Source organism: Lepus europaeus, chromosome 10 (genome assembly GCF_033115175.1).
Source record: "Lepus europaeus isolate LE1 chromosome 10, mLepTim1.pri, whole genome shotgun sequence".
NCBI classification, from domain to species: Eukaryota; Metazoa; Chordata; class Mammalia; order Lagomorpha; family Leporidae; genus Lepus; species Lepus europaeus.
This window is the reverse complement of record NC_084836.1, coordinates 40835590-40854848: the sequence shown is the minus strand read 5'-3', so window position 1 is coordinate 40854848 and position 19259 is coordinate 40835590. Positions and strand designations below refer to the sequence as shown.

General features: G+C 38.2%; 1 protein-coding gene across 2 annotated transcripts in view; it reads right to left on the bottom strand.

Annotated features, from left to right (window-relative positions):
* PPP1R12A (protein phosphatase 1 regulatory subunit 12A) overlaps nt 1–19259 on the bottom strand; it is a 144461-nt gene that overhangs the window by 82004 nt on the left and 43198 nt on the right. For both annotated transcript variants that reach the window (XM_062203160.1, XM_062203161.1), the window contains exon 2: nt 14761–14891. In XM_062203160.1, coding sequence (XP_062059144.1) covers nt 14761–14891 — 131 coding nt within the window. The remainder of the gene's footprint in view (nt 1–14760; nt 14892–19259) is intronic.

The window sequence follows — 19259 nt, the reverse complement described above, 5'->3', positions numbered from 1 at the left end:
AGTCTTATTCATTTATCAGCACTTTATAGTGGAAAGGTAGAGAGGGAGAAAGAGTGGAAGACAGACAGACACAGAGAGATTCTCCAGCCAGTGATCCACTCCCCAAATGCCTGCAACAGCTGCGGCAAGGCCAACTGAAGACAGGACCACCGAACTCAAGCTGTGTTTCCTACAAGAGTGGTAGGGACTTACATACTGGGATCACCTGCTGCTTCCCAGCATGTGCATTAAGCAGAAAGCTGAGTCAGAAGCAGAGGCATGACTTGAACCAGACACCTCAGCATGGAATGAGGCTGTCCAAGCAACATCTTTTTTTTTTTTTTTTTTTTAAAGATTTATTTTATTTATTTGAAAGACAGAGTTACAGAGAGAGGTAGAGACAGAGGGAGAGGTCTTCTGTCTGCTGGTTCACTCCCCAGATGGCCGCAACGGCCAGAGCTGTGCCAATCCGAGGCCAGGAGCCAGGAGCTTCTTCTAGGTCTTCCACGCAGGTGCAGGGGCCCAAGGAGTTGGGCCATCTTCTACTGCTGTCCCAGGCCATAGCAGAGAGCTGGATCGGAAGAGGAGCAGCCAGGACTAGAACCAGTGCCCATATGGGATGCCGGTGCTTCAGGCCAGGGCATTAACCCGCTGCACCACAGCGCCGGTCCTCCCCCACCCCGCCCAAGCAACATCTTAAGCACGGTGCCAAACATCCACCCCTAAAACATTCATATTTTCTGCAGATTACATGAAAATACTTTAAGACAAAGTATGAGAATATATGTACTATTAGTATATGTACTAATATGTACTACTAGTCCATAGAAAGAGAAGTAAAAAGAACTTTTTGCCTCTCCTTCTACTGTGTTCCCTCTCTAGAGATAACCACCATCAAGAGGATGGACCATCAACAGGATGGCAAAAATCTTTCCGGTACCTTTATTATGAATTCATGTGTGTATAGATAAACATAGATACACTGTCACATCTGGGGTTCTCTTTGTAAAACAAAAATTAATAAGATTACTCTGATAGACTGGTATGCAACTCTTTCTCCTAACAGCTCAAAAATATCTCATCAGATGGCTGGATCATACTTTCTCTCTCTCTCTTTTTTTAAGATTTATTTATTTATCTGAGAGGCAGAGTTACAATAGAAAGAGGCAGAGACAGAAAGGTCTTCCATCCACTGGTTGACTCCCCAGATGGCCATAAGAGCCAGAGCTGAGGTGATCTGAAACTAGGAGCCAGGAGCTTCTTCTGGGTGTCCCACATGAGAACAGGGGCCCAAGCACTTGCACCATTTTCCAGTGCCTTACTAGGCCATAAACAGAGAGCTAGATCAGAAAAGGGGCAACCAGGACATGACCTAGTGCCCATATGGGATGCCAATGCCACAGGTTTAGACTACTATGCCACAGCACGGGCCCCCATACTTTCATTTAATACTCTCCTCTTAATGGACATGCAAAGTTTCCAAGCATGATTGGAGATAAAATATCTTTTCATTGCTTTGCTTTAATTTGTATTTCCCAATTACATATAGTGCTGAAAATATTAGAAAATAGCTACTATCTTTCGTATTTCTCCTTTTGTGAACTGTTTTCACCCTTTCCCTGTATTTCTAATGTGCTCATTAACACAGCAAACAAATATGGAGTATCTGGTATATACCTAGTACTGTTACATGCCAACAATATAACTGTAAGCAAAAAAAAAAAGAATCTCCCCTAAAAGAGCTTAGTTTAATAAAAAATTAATTACATGTCAAAACTAAACTAAAGCCATGTAAGTCCTGACAGAGAATTATGTAGTTGAGTATCCTTCATCGAAAATGCTTGAAACCCTAAGTGTTTGGATTTCATATTTTAGAACACTTGCAAACACATAATGAGGTATACTGGGGATGAGATGTAAAGAAATTAATTTGTTTCATATATACCTTATATAAATTGCCTGAAGGTAACTGTATACAACATTTCTAGTGTGCCTGTGCTTTGAGTATGACTCATCACATGAGGTCAAGTACAGAATTTTCCATTGTGGCATCATGATACAGGCTCAGAAAGTTTCAGATTTTACAGTATTTTGGATTTCATATTCAGAATAAGGATGCTCAACCTATAATAGGGAAAACTGATTTAGTGAGGTCAGAAAAGGATTCTCTGCTCAATATGTAGGTACTAACAACAACAACAATAAAAGAGGGACAGTATGCTCACATCCCTGTGACAGGAAGCTAGATGGAACCAGAGTTTATTTTCCTTAATATCTGAAAGAAGTGATTCATCTTTACATTACTCTCCCTGCACACACACACATTCACACCCACTCACACCTGCCAACACCAAAGAAAGAGAAGAATCAAAGAATAAGCACTCTAAGGTAACAATGGTTATCTCTAAAAGTATTGGGAACAGAGGACTATATTTTGTGATCTAATTTTTCTGCAATTATTTTATGTAAGTGTATCTATCAGACTGCAAAAGTGGTTACCACCTCATTTTATAGTCTGTTATTTTTACACTTAATAATGTTGTATTTTAAGAACATTTTTATGATCTTCATGGGATTTCTACAAACAGGAGTTATACAAGATTTAAGTGCAATAGGAAACTGCTATGCTTCAAGGGAGTATATAATTATTCTGTTAGGCAAAATCTCCAACAATCAGAGTTATTTACATGAGACTATTTCTGTTCTGCTTCTAATGATTTACATTATAATTTACATTCTAATGGTTTACAGAATGATTTCTATATTAGCCTAGCAGCTAAGACTCCCCTACATTGGAGTGCCTGGGTTTGGTTTATGGCACCTAATGTCAGCTTCCTATTAATGGAGGCCCTGCAAGGTGGCAGTGATGTCTCAAGTAATTGGGTTCCTGCTTTGGTTCAACACCTGGATAGCATTCCTGGCTCCTAGCTTTGGTCCTGGCCCAGAACCAGCCATTATGATCATCTTGGAAGTGAACCAGCAGATGGTAACTCTGTCTCTCAAGTAATTACAAAAAAAAAAAAAAAAAGTGTGTATGGAGGGGTGGGCAGGGGACTGCCATGTTACAGCAGAGCAAGTTAAGCCACTGCCTGAGAGGCTGCCATCCCATGTGCATGGCAGTTCAGGTCGGGATGCTGCACTTCTGATGTTGCTCCCTGCTGATGAGCCTAGGAAGGCAGTGAAAGATGGCTCAAGTACTTGGGCCCCTGTACCCATGTGGAAGACCTACATGAAGTTCCTGGCTCCTTCAGCCAGGCCCAGCCCTGGTTGTTTTGGGCATTTGGGAAGTGAACCAAAGGATGGAAGATCTCTGTCTCTGTCTCTCCTCTCTGTGTAACTGTGCCTTTCAAAAAATAAATCTTTTTAAAAATAGTAAAAAAGAATCATTCAAAAGATACAAAACAGAATAAAAGGAATACCTCAGAATAGCTGCATTGCTTGAAGCACAGGGAGTTATATGGGAAGTACAGTTTCAAGGAAATACCAAGAGCAAATGCAGACAACTCAAAATTTACATAAACAGGAAGGATGTTAAGATAACTAGCAGAAGTAAAGTTCCAAAACTGCTGGCAAGAAGCTAGGCCTGGAGCAATCCCAGAGCCAGAAGTTTAGGTATGCAGGTATGCACACATGTATATAATTCACAGAACTCTTCTGTACTACAGAACTATCATTTGCAAATGTAAAAAAAAAAAAAAAACTGGGAAAAGACAAAATTTCATGGCATTAATTTTCATATACCATGAATAATTTCCAAAAGTCATTCAAATGTTAGTTGGGTGAAGAAAAGCACACAGTTATATTTTGCAGTCTTTGGGTTCAGCTCCCACCTCTGCCTCTTTTTTTTAAAATTTTTCAGCTGACTTTTTTTGTTTTTAAGATTTTTATTTATTTGAAAGTCAGAGTTACACAGAGAGAGGAGAGGCAGAAAGAGAGAGAGAGGTCTTTCACCCAATGGTTCACTCCCCAATTGGCTGCAACAGCTGGAGCTGCGTCTATCCGAAGCCAGAAACCAGGAGCTTCTCCCGGGTCCCCCACATGGGTGCAGGGCAGAGAGCTGGACTGGAAGTGGAGCAGCTGGGACTCAAACTGGTGCCCATATGGGATGCCAGCGCTTCAGGATAGGGCGTTAAACCGCTGCGCCACAGTGCTGGACCCCCATCACTGCCTCTTAACACCTATTTAACACTCATTAACTTAAAACCAATTTATAAAAATAACCTACAAAGCTTTGTGAAGTTTAAAGGACTTAAAAATAAAATTAATATAAAACCTTTTATCACATCATGCAAAGTCACTATATTTAAGAAAATGCAAGTCAAACTTCAGGCTACTAAAACACTGGGTTTAGTTTGTGGTGAACTGAAGATAACGAATATACACAGTTAGATTTCCTTCAGAACAACAAAACCTGTGGTAGTAGCAGCAAGACAAGAGACAGCTAATTAGGAAAAATATGCTATACTTAAGATTTATTGGAAAGAAAAATACAAAAAGATTTTTCATAGGAGCTGCAAAAGAAAAAGAAGACTGAAAAAAGAAAAAGAAGACTGGGTTGTTTCTCACATGGATGGGTTTAATTGAGACTTAAAATGATCAGGCAACTCTGATTTGAATAATTTTGGATACAATTAACAAGCCTCAAAATTAAGGCATGATTTAAATGAATGATTAAAAAACTATTTGTGTGCTAATGGAAAAATCTAACAAAAGGTGTAAAAAGCTTTGTTAACAAAGCTACTGGCTGGGGCTGGTGCTGTGGCGTAGTAGGTAGAGCCGCCACCTGCATTGCCAGCATCCCATTTGGGTGCTGGTTGAAGTCCCGATTGCTCCACTTCCCATCCAGCTCTCTGCTATGGCCTGGGAAAGCAGTAGAAGATGGTCCAGGTGCTTGGGCCCCTGCAACCACATGGGAGACCCGGAGGAAGCTCCTGGCTCCTGGCTCTGGATAGGCGCAGCTCTGGCCATTGCGGTCAATTGGGGAGTAAACCAGCGAATGAAAGACCTCTGTCTCTCTGCCTCTCCTCTCTCTGAGTAACTCTTGATTTTCAAATAAATAAATAATTTTTTAAAAAGCTATTGGCTGCCACTTGGATATGTTATATCACATAAACAGGCAGGATTCTTACTATGTTAACTGAATTTGGGAGAAAAATTTATAGTCAACTATTGTGCAACAGAACAACAGAATTTTTTTCTCCTACATTAACTATAGCTTATTATATATTGGTGATCCTTTGCCCATCCCTCCCATGCTGCTACTCTCCTCAATTTCTAGTAACCATTAATCTGCTCTCAATTTGTATGAGATCAATTTTTTTAGATTCCATATGGAAATCATGAATTACTTGTCATTTTATACCTAGTTTATTTCACCTAACATAACAACCTACAGTTCTATCCTTGTTGTTGCAAATAACAGAATTTATTCTTTTTATGACTGAATATTATTCCAGTGCTCACATGTAGCACATTTTGCTCATCCATTCATCAGTTAATGGACGCTTCTGTTGATTCCGTATCTTGGCTATCATCAATAGTGCTACAACAGATCAATTTCATTTCCTTTGCGTATCTATTCTGTAGTGAGGACTGCTGAATCATGTGGTAGTTTTATCTTTAATTTTTTGAGACATCCCCATACTGTTTTCTATAATGCCTGTACTAATTTCCAGTCCCACTAACAATGTTTGGAGGACAGAATTTTCCCTGCAGCCTGACCATCACATTTTATCTTCTCTCTTTTTGATAAGAACTATTCTAACTGGCATGAGGTTATAGCTCATTGTGGTTTTGATTTGCATTTGTTTCATCACTAATGAAGCCGAACATTTTCTTTCTATATAGTTACTGACCATTTGTTTGTCTTCCTCTGATAAATATCTATTTAGAACTTTTGCCCTTTTTAAAATCTTTTATTTTGCTATTGAGTTGCCAGTTTCTTATACATCTCACTTATTAACTCCATATTAAATGTATAGTTTGCAATTCTGCAGGTTATCTCTGTTGAATGCTTCCTTTGCTATGCACAAATTTTTTATTTTGATGTAACCGCATACGTGTAGTTTTGCTTTTGTTTCTTATGCTTTCAGGGTCTTATCTGAACAATTCTTGCTCATTCCAACATCAAGAAGCAGTTACCCTGTTTTCCTCATAGCTTCAGGTCTTTAATCCCTCTTCAGTTAATATTTATATATAGCTAGAGACGGGGATGGTGGTTGTCTAGTTTCATTCACTGCTGTGGATATCCAATTTTTCCAGCACCAATTACTGAAGAGACTATCTTTTATCAATGTGTACTTTTAGCACTTTTGTTGAAAACCAGTACGTTGGGCCATATGGGTGCCAGTTCAAGACCTGACAGCTCCACTTTAAATCCAGCTCCCTGATGATGCAACTGGGAATGCAGCAGAAGATGGCCCAAGTCCCTGGGCACCTGTATCCACATGGGAGACCCAGAAGAAGCTCCTGGCTTTGGATTGGTCCAGCTCTGGCTGTTGTGGCCATTTGGGGAGTGAACCAGCAGATAGAAGATTCTATCTCTCTGTAACTCTGCCTTTCAGATGAATAAAAAAATAAATCTTAAAAAAAAAAAAAAAGAAAACCAATAGATTGTAGATGCATGACTTTATTTCTGAGCTCTCCATTCTGTTCCATTAGTCTATATATCCTTTTATGTCAATATTATGATGTTTTGATTATTAGACCTTTGCAGTATATTTTGTAGTCAGGTAGTATAATGCCTCCTGCTTTGATCTTTTCTTCTCATGATTTCTATGGTTATTTTGGATTTTTTTCATTCTATACAAATTTTGGAATTTTTTTTCTAGTTTCTTCAAGAATGCCATGGTGTTTTTTATAGCTTGCAATGAATATGTGTATTGATCTGGGTGGTGTAGATGGCTTTAACAATATTGATTCTTCTAACACATGAACATGTAGAGCTGTTCAATTGCTTGGTGTCCTCTTCAACTTCTTTCATCACAGTTCTGCTCTACTTCTAATCTTATTATCACTGCCCTAGTTCTCTAGTGTAATATTCTTAATCTATCAAGAACAGTCCTCCTAGAAAACAGGACTGAAAATGCATCATCACTGAAGGACAAATTAAACATGACATATAAATCCATGAATGCTGCTGTCCCAGCTCAATTTCCTAGATATCTGCTACTCTCTCCAAATTCTACTTATGCCCTAGCCCCAAAATACTATGTTCCAAAAAAGCCCTTTATTCAATTCAGATAGTATCAGGATTTTCTGGGTTAAATAACAAATATCAAAATATGAAAACATAATTCACTTATTTCAGTATAAAGGATATACATGTATATTCATTTACCCATCCTTTAGTGAAGGAATAATGTCTTTGGGTAATGTCTCCATTGACTTTAAATCCAAAATGCCTTTCTTGATAAACCATATCCTAAATACTTTAGCTAAGACTTCAAAATGTCTTTAAAGTGAAGCAAAACTTGAATTCAACAATTAAGCAAACCTCAGTACAAACTCTTATTTTTTCTTTCAGCTTTTAACTTGTCTCATTACAATTAATCAGCAATTATACTTTTAGGGCCTCACTCGAGTTTTTTTTTTTTTTAATTTTTTTTTTTTTTTTATTTGACAGGTACAGTTATAGACAGTGAGAGACAGAGAGAAAGGTATTCCTTCCATTGGTTCACTCCCCAAATGGCCGCTACGGCCGGCACTATGCCGATCTGAAGCCAGGAGCCAGGTGCTTCTTCCTGGTCTCACATGTGAGTGCAGGTGCCCAAGTACTTGGGCCATCCTCCACTGCCCTCCTGGGCCACAGCAGAGAGCTGGACTGGAAGAGGAGCAACCAGGACTAGAACCCGGCGTCCGTATGGGATGCCGGTGCGCAGGCAGAGGATTAATCAAGTGAGCCACGGCGCCGGCCCCTCTCACTCGAGTCTTTTCAAAATATTCAATTTAGTTATCATAGCAACAATTTGCTTTTTTGTACAAACTTCATCAGTTTTGGAGCTATCCACTTAAACTATATAATCACTAACAACTCCAACAGGCATTAACAAGCCAACAACACATACAACTAAGTTTTGTTAGGCAAGAAATTGAACTGATGGAAACAAAATTGAGCTTAGCATTAGTAGCTTATGAATTGTTATGTGCAGGTATATGGATATCTGTATGTCTTAATAATGAAGTCGTAAATGTAAATTAATATAAAACTATGAATGGATTTCAATTTTTTTTTGCATAAAAATAAACCCATACTCACTTGTTACAATATGTATGAACAGGATCTAGAAAGAGGCACACAGGATGAGATAACATTTCACAAAGAGTCCCTATTGTAACTACATGAATTCTGGTAAAATTGGAACAGAAACAAACACCAAATTTATGATGAAACTTAAGGTAAAGGATGGTAAAACTACTGATGCTTTACGGAAAGTTTATGGGAATAATACATCAAAGAAATCAGCAGTCAATAAGTGGATAAGAGAAGGGATGAGATGATGTTAAAGATTAAGCCTGCTGCAACAGACCACCCACATCATTTTGTGAGGAAAAAAAATAAATCTTGTTCATATCTTAATTGAAGAGAACCTATCAATAGCAGCAGAAACCATAATCAATATCACAGACATCCCACTTGGCCCAGCTTATACAATTCAGACTGAAAAATAAAAGTGGAGCAACATTTGTTTAATGGGTAATAAACTACTCAGGTCAACCACAGACAAGAATAGAGCTTTCAACAGAAATTTTAAACAAGTAGGATCAAGATCTTGAAGCATTTTTTTCGCAAGAACTTTATCAGGAGATGAAACATGGCTTACCCAGTACGATCCCCAAAACAAAGCACAGTCAAAGCAATAGCTTCAGAGAGGTAGAAGCGGTCCAATCAAAGCAAAGGCAGACTGGTCAAGACTAAAGTTCATGGCAATAGTTTTGGGGGATGCTCAAGACAAATGGCTTGCTGCCTTTCTGGTTGGGCAATGTACAGTCATGTGCTTATCAGGAGAATTTTGGGGAGAAAGTTAACAAAAGCATTAGTAGAAAAACCTCTGGAGAACTACACCAGACTCCCCTCTCCATCATGTTTATGCTCATTCCTCTCATCAAACAAGGACAGAAGGACAATTTTATATGTATTTTGGTGGGAAATCATTAGGGATCCATCTTACAGACCTGATTTCGCTCCTTCTGACTTCTTTGTTTTCTAATGTTACAACATCTTCAAAGGGGGAAGGGAGGCCGTAGGGTAGCATTATGGCATTGTAGCATAGAGTGTTAAACTGACACTGGCATCCCATATGGGCTCTGTTAATGAGCTTGGAAAAGCAGCAGAGGATGGCTCAAGTGCTTGGGGCCCTAAACCCACATGGGAGATATGGATGGAATTTCAGGTTCCTGTCTTCTGTCTGGCCCAAACCCATCCATTGCAGTCAGTTGGGGAGATAACCAGCAGATAGAAGATTTGTCTATGTCTTTCCCTCTCTCTGTCTCTCCCTCCCCCCGCCCCCATTCTCTCTCTCTCTAACTTTGCCTTTCAAATAAATAAATCTTTAAAAAAAGAAAAACTTTAAGGGATATTTATTTTCTTCAGTTAAAAGGTAAAAAAGACTGTTGACAAGTCAAATTCCTAGGATGCTCAGTAATTTCGGGAAGTATTAAATGGATGATATCATCACTTACAAAAGTGTCTTGACCTTGATAAAACCCATATTCAGAAATAAAAATTATATTTCCTACTTTTATCTTTTAATTCCAGTTTCCCATGGACTCCTTAATGCTCCTTGAATTTCTTATTCATGAATAACATGACTTTTCTGAGGCAGCTCTTACCTTCGAGAGGCAAAAGCTCTCCTCATTATTTAACACAAGAGTTAATGTTATCTGTTCTAGAATCTTTCTGTAACTAGCCTAAACAATATCAGTCACTTCTTTCCCAATGCTCCTTGAATATCTGTTGGTCCATTTATTCTTTATTTATTCAAGTATTTATTATTATTTAATTTATTCAATTATTAGAGTAGACTGACTTCACATGTATCTGTAAGCTTCAAGATGAAGAACCAGGTTATAATAAATTTTATACCTTACACAGTATCTTAACACTACTGTATGAGACAGCTGTGATAGATGGGAAGAATAAAAATTTTAGTTTCAACAATGAGGATCCAATTCTGATTGTAAAATTATAGTGAACATTCCTAAGTTTCCTTTAAAAACTGAATAAAGATATATATTAGAATATTATCTTTATAGCTGTAGGTAAATACACCTGTTACTACAGTAAGACGTATTTCAAATAAAATTTTAAGTTTCATTAAGATCTTATATTTAGTCTTCTGAGCCTTCTAAACAATAAGAAAATACCATCTTTGATAATACGTAAATAAACCCCAAATTCATGCATTTGCCAACTTTCTTACAACTCAAAAAAAACACATATCAATGTAAATAAGACAAATGACAACTTCATTCTTCTCTGATCCTCTCATCTAAATAGGTTTGCTTTAAAAACAAAAGTTAAGATAGTTTCCTTTGGTAATAAACCAGGGAATCCAAGTGTTGACCTATGTTTTTACTAATGGTGACCTAAAATTATATTTTGAACAGTAATTAATTCAGCCAACATATATTGAGTATAAACATGTGACACATATTTTGTCAAGTGTCTTGTTCACTTTATCTTATTTAATTTTCACAATAATCTTATAAAATAAGGACAAATAATCACACATTCAGATAAGTTTCTCTGAAGAATTTCTCCAAAGGTATTTGACAGAATTAAGATTTAAATAGAGTTGTGCGGTGCCTGGTACAGTTTTTCATGGGAGTGGTTGTGACGTTTGTTTTCTTTAAATTTGTTAGGAATTTCTGAAATTTCAAATTCCTATTTTGAAAGCAATAAAAATATGTGGAATTATTTAACTCCAGACAGAGGAATCAGCAGGTGTAGGGACCATGGAACAAGATGGCTCATTTGTTAAAAGGAGAAAGCCTGAGAAAGAGTGGAAGATGGAGTCAGGGAGTAAAAGAGATGACACAGGGCAAGTCATAGCCTTAGAAACCACTTAGAACTATGGCATTTACCCAGACACAGCATAAATCCATTGGAGGGATCTTTAATAAAAATGTGATGTTATCTGACAAAATATTTTAAAAGGACTGTTCCAGCAGCTGTGAGGAAAACAGGTGAGGGGAAATTAGACAGGCTTAGAAGGAGGCAACTGTTACAATTCCTGTGAAAAATAACAGGGTCCAGGAGCAGAGAGATGAAAGAGGTGATGAAAGATAGTTGGATATTAGATAAATGACAAAGCTAAGAAGTTTTTCATACATTGAAAATAAGACTATGAAAATGTAACTGAATGCAATTTTTTAACATTTTACTACAAGATATGATATCATATCTTTAACAGCAGTCTTTAAAATTATCCAAAGAAGAAAAATATTATTTGAATAAATTAATCAATAGTCTATGTTCTAGGAAACCACAAAAGCAAATTGGGATAGACTATAACATTTTTAAAAAAGATTTATTTATTTGAAAGGCAGAGTGGGAGAGGGAGACCCTTCCATCTAATGGTTCACTTCTCAAATGTCCACAGTAGCCAGGCTGGGCCAGACCAAAGCCAAGAGCCAGAAACTTCAAGTGGGTCTCCAATGTGAGCAGAAGGGACTCAAACTCTCGAACTATCATTTGCTTCCTCCCAAGATGCACAAACGAAGGAAGTGGGATCAGAAGTGAATTAGCCAGGATGTGAACCACGCACTCTAATAGTATGGGATGCAGGTGTTCCAAGTGGCAGCTTAACTCACTGTGCCACAACACCCGATCCAATACACAAGTTTAAAAATGGATTCTTACTGAGTAGAGTGGAAACAGAGAATTAGGAAAGTTACTGAGATTGGAATGTGGTATTGTATATAAATTATAATATAAAATTAAATTTGAAAAGGCAAACACTAAAAAAATAAAATTAAACAATGAATCTAGGGGCCGAGCTGTGGCTATGCTGGTAGATGACTACTTTCCCTTGTTTCCTCACATGGCCTCCCTCTTCTCTGAGGGACCCTGGTATCTCCAAGAGTCTTATAAAGACAATGGTCTGATCAGTTAGAGACTACTCTAATGTTTTAACTTAATCATCTCTACAAAGACTGAATTTTCAGTCACATTTCAAGGTACGGGGGTTAGTTTCAACATGAATCTTAGGGGGACACTATCCAGCCCATAACACTTCAGATCAAAGGGAAAAAAATGATGCTAATAAATACATTTTAGAATCTGACCTGAAATAGGGTAGGTGCTTAAATATTTATTAATTGGAATGTTTTCAAAATATGTTAAGCAAGGTAATAATTAGTATTCCTAAGAACTAAAAACTGAAGTAATCAATATTTATTATGACAATACATATGCTGAGGATGAAATCAATTCTACAATTTCATTTCATTTGTCCTTCATTCCATCTGGGAAGAAATCTATTTATTCACTTGGCTTCTGCTAGGCCAAATACCAGATGTGAACTTGTTAAGTGTCTAGAAACAAAATAGTAACCTCACACTCTTTATTGTACTGATTCCAATAGAGGTAAAAAAAATTTAGCATTCGTTGTACCCTAATCACCCCCAAATCCTCAAAGTAGGGATGAATTAGTACTATTCTAGAAACAATGTTGTTGTAAACAAACATGTAAACAGTTGACACATTAGAGATGATGAATCTGCCAAGAACATCAGAAAGGTTTTCTCAAAGAGAAGACCCTTATATAGACTGCATCTTATGAATTTGCTGGGAGCTGATCAAGTTATGAAAGCAGGCAAATAAATATGAAGAAAGACACACTGATATAAACCAACAGGGAACACTGGGAAACCAATAATACAATTCTGACTGAGTCAAAAATGTCAAGTGGGGACCGGTGTTGTAGGCAGGGGATTGAGCTACCACCTGTAATGCTGGCATTACATGCCCACATATAATATCAACAGTAACAAACTGCCTACCCTTCCTCAACTTATTTACTGGTATTTAAAAAGTTAAACCGGTCAGATATTTGCTTTTCCCACCTAGGATGTGGACAAATTCAGGGTAAGAGAAATCCCTAAGGTATGTGGCATCAGAGGGATTTGGGGGAAAGGTTTTCCTACCTGATGTACACAGAATATGGAGAAGGTATTTTTTTTTTGGACAGGCAGAGTGGACAGTGAGAGAGACAGACAGAGAGAAAAGTCTTCCTTTACTGTTGGTTCACCCTCCAATGGCCGCTGAGGCCGGCACGCTGCGGCTGGTGTACCGCGCTGATCCGAAGCCAGGAGCCAGGTGCTTCTCCTGGTCTCCCATGCAGGTACAGGGCCCAATGACTTGGGCCATCCTCCACTACACTCCCAGGCCATAGCAGAGAGCTGGCCCGGAAGAGGGGCAACCGGGACAGAATCCGGTGCCCCGAGGGGACTAGAACCCGGTGTGCCGGTGCCATAGGCGGAGGATTAGCCTATTGAGCCATGGTGCCAGCCTGGAGAAAGTATTTTCAATCCCCTCCCACTTTTTATTTTGCTTCTAGGCACAGATAGGTAAAGGTAATTCTGGAGTTGTAGCAATCATCCTGTGACCATGAGAGTACAGGCTAAGAATAAAGTCCACATTTGAGACATTCAGAAAAAGAAAAAACTTAAAAGACCCAAGCCTTTGCAGGCATCACTTAGCAATTTAATAAACCTGAATGCTCTTCCTTTAAACTTCACATTATCATGTATGAAGGAATTTCATAAAGTTCAGAGAAAAATGGAGTTGAAAGATAAGTTTATTGTGCTGCTAAAATGTTTAAAACCCATGCATAGTATTTTTATAATATGAATTTCCCATTAATTTCTTTAAGAATTCTAATATGCAGATTTCAAACATTTTTGCACCACAATCACCTTTCAATTCTATTTTCTATTTGAAGTACCTTCATATAATAAGCACCCATATCCTTTATATCACTTTAAACTGGATATTCTTTTACCTGCAGCTAAAAGCATCTCCAATGACACAACGGATTCCCAATCCAATCAAGTTCTTGCAAGAAAATTACTCAGAACAATTATTGCCTTTTCAAACACAGAAACATGAATCAATTATCTGAAAAATGAAGTTATTTTTATTTTCTCAGAGAAAATAAAAAGATAATCATCAAAAGTTAATGCATACTGAGTATTTCCTATTTGCCAGATACTATGTTTGACAGATTATCTCAGTTAAGCCTCACAACAAATCTAGAAAATATCATTCTCATTTTATAGAGCAGAAAATAAAAGCTTAGAAAAGTTAAACAATTTGCTAAGATCAGGTCCCTTGATAGTGTCATAATTTACATTACTAGATTCCACATAAATATCTAATCTTTATGTATAGCTGCAGATAAATGCAATCATCTAGTTGTGCATGTCTCTGTGTATGTAAGTGTGTGTGTGTGTGTGAGAGAGAGAGAGAGAGAGAAGAGGTCTAAGTTCTCTGTTGACTGTGGAAAGTACAGGAAGGGGACAAAGCACTTTTATTTTAAGGATATAGGGATAGAGAATGTGGACAGATAAAGTACCAAAGGCAAAAGAAGCAGAGGCGACAGGAAGAAGCTCTGTCTCTGACAGAGTTGGTATCTGGATTCCCAAGAACCACTTGTTCTCTTTCCTGGGAAGAATAATTTTCAAAATGATAGAAAGTCATTCATTTATTTTTAACAATAATTTCTATGAAAATGTCAGGTCTCAAATAACATTAGCAGAAACAAAGAACTGGCTTACTCTGCAATATCGAGATATCCACAGGAAGCAGCTGCATGTAGTGGTATCCAGCCTTCATTATCAGGTTGATTAATATTTGCTCCATTTTCTACCAAAAATTTCACCATATCAACATTGTCATCAATGCAAGCCTAGAAACAAAATAGAAAGCATGACTAGAAAAAATCTGAATCAACACTCCAAATAATATATCAATAGAATAAAATTCCTACTTTGTAGCTTTTAGAATACAAAATTCTCTACAAACTTATCTGCTGTTATCTTGACTATGTGGCCATCAACAAGCAAATACTAACAGTTCTTGCATAGAGATACACACAACAGTACTATTTGTGACTACACTCTTTAAGGCAACCCAACTGGGAAAATATTAAAATGAAAACAATTGAAACAATACAATTAAATACCAATAATAATAATAAAATTACTTGCAAAATAACATTAAGATGTCATTTCCCTTTTTCATTTTGTTGACATGTGTACTTGAGGGCACAAAAGCATTAGTTGTAAAACCGCATGGGTGTTAGCACAAATCAAGGCAGTGCCAAAAATAAGCAAACCAAAAAAAGGAAAACAAAAAGCAACTGTCTATTAAGTCACTGTATTGACAGCTATGCACTGACCTTTTTTTTTTTTTAAAGAAGCTATTTCTCTTTACATCCTTGATAAAGAAGCAAGAATGATAAATTTCATTAAATCTTGATCTTTGACAACATTTCTTTAAAATATTGGGGACCAGCACCATGGTGTAGCAGGTTAAACAGCTGCTTGTATTAAGTGCTGGTAATGTCCCAGATGCTCCACCTGCAGTCCAGTTTCCTTTTTTTTTTTTTTTTTGACAGGCAGAGTGGACAGTGAGAGAGAGAGAGAGACAGAGAGAAAGGTCTTCCTTTTTGCCGTTGGTTCACCCTCCAATGGCCACTGTGGCCGGCACATCGTGCTGATCCAAAGCCAGGAGCCAGGTGCTTCTCCTGGTCTCCCATGCGGGTGCAGGGCCCAAGGACTTGGGCCATCCTCCACTGCCTTTCCGGGCCATAGCAGAGAGCTGGCCTGGAAGAGGGGCAACCAGGATAGAATCTGGCACCCCGACCGGGACTAGAACCCGGTCGGCACCCCAACCGGGACTAGAACCTGGTGTGCCGGCGCCGCAAGGCGGAGGATTAGCCTGTTAAGCCACGGCGCCGGCCCTGCAGTCCAGTTTCCTGCTAATGTGCCTGGGAAAGTACTTGGGACTCTGCCACCTATATGGGTGACCTGGAAAGAGGTCCAGGGTCCTGGCTTTGGCCAGGGATTGTGGCCCCTGGGGAGCAAACCAGTGGGTTAAAGATGATGGCCCCCTGTCTCTGTAACTCTGCCTTTCAAATAAATAAAACAAATCTTTCAAAAAATTATTTTAAATGAAAGGCACAAAGAGAGACACAGATCTCCCATTCACTGGTTTATTCCCTAAATGGCCACAGCTGAGTCAGACTGAAGCCTGAAATCAATCTGGGTCTTCTACTTGGGTGGCAAGTATCCAACAACTTGAGCCATTTCCTGCTGCCTTCCAGGTAAGCCTTAACAGGAAGCTGGAATCAGAGCCTGTACTTGAGCCTAGGTTGAGTTGGGATGTGGGCAGCCCAAGTAACATCTCAATTGCTACCTACACCAAACACCCAATCCTAGCATGTCTAATTAATATTCTTGTAGAACAAGATGGGAAGTGTATTAATGCATTTCTACCAAGTTTGATGGTTGTTTTTAAGAAAAGTATTTGTGCAACTGAGTTGCAAGCTGAATTAGCCACTTTCTCCATGGAAATAAAATAAAATAAATAAATAAGATTCCCAGGCTTATTAGAAGGGAGATATACTGGAAGCAGAGTAGCTAGGACTCAAACTGGCACTTTGATATGGGATGCATATGTCCAAAGACACAGCTTAATAGACTGTGCCACAACACTAGCCCCTTGTTTCTATTTATTTTTATATCTCTATGAGCATGAAGGCTTTGGGGAAAAATAACTTTTATCTTACTTAAGACTGGAGATAAAACACTTAGAATAGGGCCTCATATGCAGAAAGGTATCTACAAATATGTATTATTTAATCTTTATTTGACTTTTCTTATTCAATGTATACTCTTCATTCAGTCAACTTTCTCGCTGTTCACCATATTACATGTTTTTTAGTTTTGGTGCCTTTACTCATTTTTACTCATGAAATATCTAACTCCAAAGACAGAGCATATAGAAATTCTTCTCATCCTTTAAGGCATGGCACAAATGTCACATTATGGAGGAAGTTGTGCCGCCAGCTGGAACTAATTTCTCCAATGCTAATCTTTGGAACCCTCATGACAGTCAATATTTTCCTCATTATAAATATTTACATATAAATTTATAATTATTATTTATACATAAAATTGTAACCTTTCAAAATTAAAATACAATTATATAAAAAGAATCATTTACTGAAAATTTATTTAATGATAATACAACATAAGCACTTTATACACGTCCTATGAGATAGGTTTTATTCATAGATATCTCTGTTTACTTGGGGAAGGCTTCTGGAATCATTATAATGTAGTCTCTAAAGAGATACAATCCCCATATATATCAGGAACACCACCTAAGATGATAGTCTTTGTCACATACAATGGTAACTGACATGGGGGTTGGAATTGTGAGATCAAATCCACTCGAGAAGCCTTGACTTTGGTGAAGGATTTTTAAATTTTTTTTTTATTTAGTTATTTCAGAGGGAGAGAGAGAGAGAGAGAGCGAGCAAGCGAGCGAGCGCTCCCATTCATTGTGGGTTTTTTTTTCTTCTCCTAATTTTTTTTTTAAAGATTTATTTATTTGAAAGTCAGAGTTACACAGAGAGAGGAGAGGCAGAGAAAGGGAGAGAGGTCTTCCATCTAATGGTTCACTCCCCAACTAGCCGCAACGGCCAGATCTGTGCCGATCCGAAGCCAGGAGCCAGGAGCTTCTTCCAGGTCTCTCACACGTGTGCAGGGGCCCAAGGAGTTGGGCCATCTTCTGCTTTCCCAGGCCATAACAGAGAGCTAGATCGGAAGAGGAGCAGTCTTTTGGGATACCAGTGCTTCAGGCCAGGGAGTTAACCTGCTGCGCCACAGCGCTGGCCCCTTTCCCCTCCTAATTTATGTGAAGTTATTACTATATGCCCCGATTGGGGGGCAAGTGGATATTTCCTAATTTGGGTAAAATGGACTAAACAGGTTCACCAGTCCAGATTTCTTATCTGTAACAAACATACAAACAACACAGAACTAGAAGTATATGTGATGATGACCACCCTTTCCGCATTCTTTAAAAGCAGTTCTAACACAATTAGCAGGAACATTAGTTTACACTCTTCTCTCCACTGGAAAATTAATGTGCTAACCATTTCAGTTTACTTTAAAAATAAAGTTTATTAAGAATCTGAAAAGACATTATAAGCGGCTACAGAACGTAGAGTCATGTATCATGTAACAACAAAGACATGCTCTGAGAAATGCATACTTTAGGTAATTTTGTTGTGAGAACATTGTAGTGTGTACTTACACAAACTTAGGTGGTATAGGTCAATCATTTGATGTAGCCTCTTGATATAATCAAGAGATGAGGTAAACATGAAAGATATAAGAGGCTGCTGACAGCAAAACACAGCATACTACATATAGTTCACACACACACACACACACACATATATATATATATATATGGAAGTAGGAGCATACTCTAAAATAATAAATAATATGGTAAATACATAAACCAGCAACATAGACATTTATGATCATTAGCAAGCATTAGGTACTATACATAACTGTCTGTGCTATTCTTTTATATAGCTGGCAGTACAGTAGGTTTGTTTACACCAGCATCACCACAAATATATGAGCACTGTATTGTACTACAACTTTATAAGGGCTATGTCACTAGGAGATGGGAGTTTTTCAATTCCATTTTTACCTTGTGAGACCATCATCATATACACAGTCTGTCCTTAACAGAAATTTTATTATGTGGTGCAAGACTATAATAAAGACTATGTTATTAAAAATTATGGTTCTGGGGCAGGCATGTAGCCTAGCAGTTAAAATGCTTGCAGCCCACATTAGAGTGCCTGGACTAGATACTCAGCTCCAGTTCCTGACTCTATCTTCCTGTTAATGTAGACCCTGGGACTCTGCCACCTACATGAGAGAACTGGATTGAGTTTTGTGCTCCCAGCTTTGGCCAGGCTGAGTTCCAGCCGTTGTATGCATTTAAGGAGTGAACCCATGTAGATGGAACTTCTCTCTTCTTGTCTCTCAGATAAATAAAAATTCTAAAAATCTAAAATGTTTTACATTTAAAATGGTTCTAACAGGGGCCAGCATTGTGACAGCTGCCTAGGATGCTGGCATCCCATATGTGCTGGATGCAGTCCTGGCAGTTCCACTCCAGTCAAGCTCCCTGCTAATGCACCTGTGAATGCAGCAAAAGATGGCCCAAGTGCCTGGACCTCTGT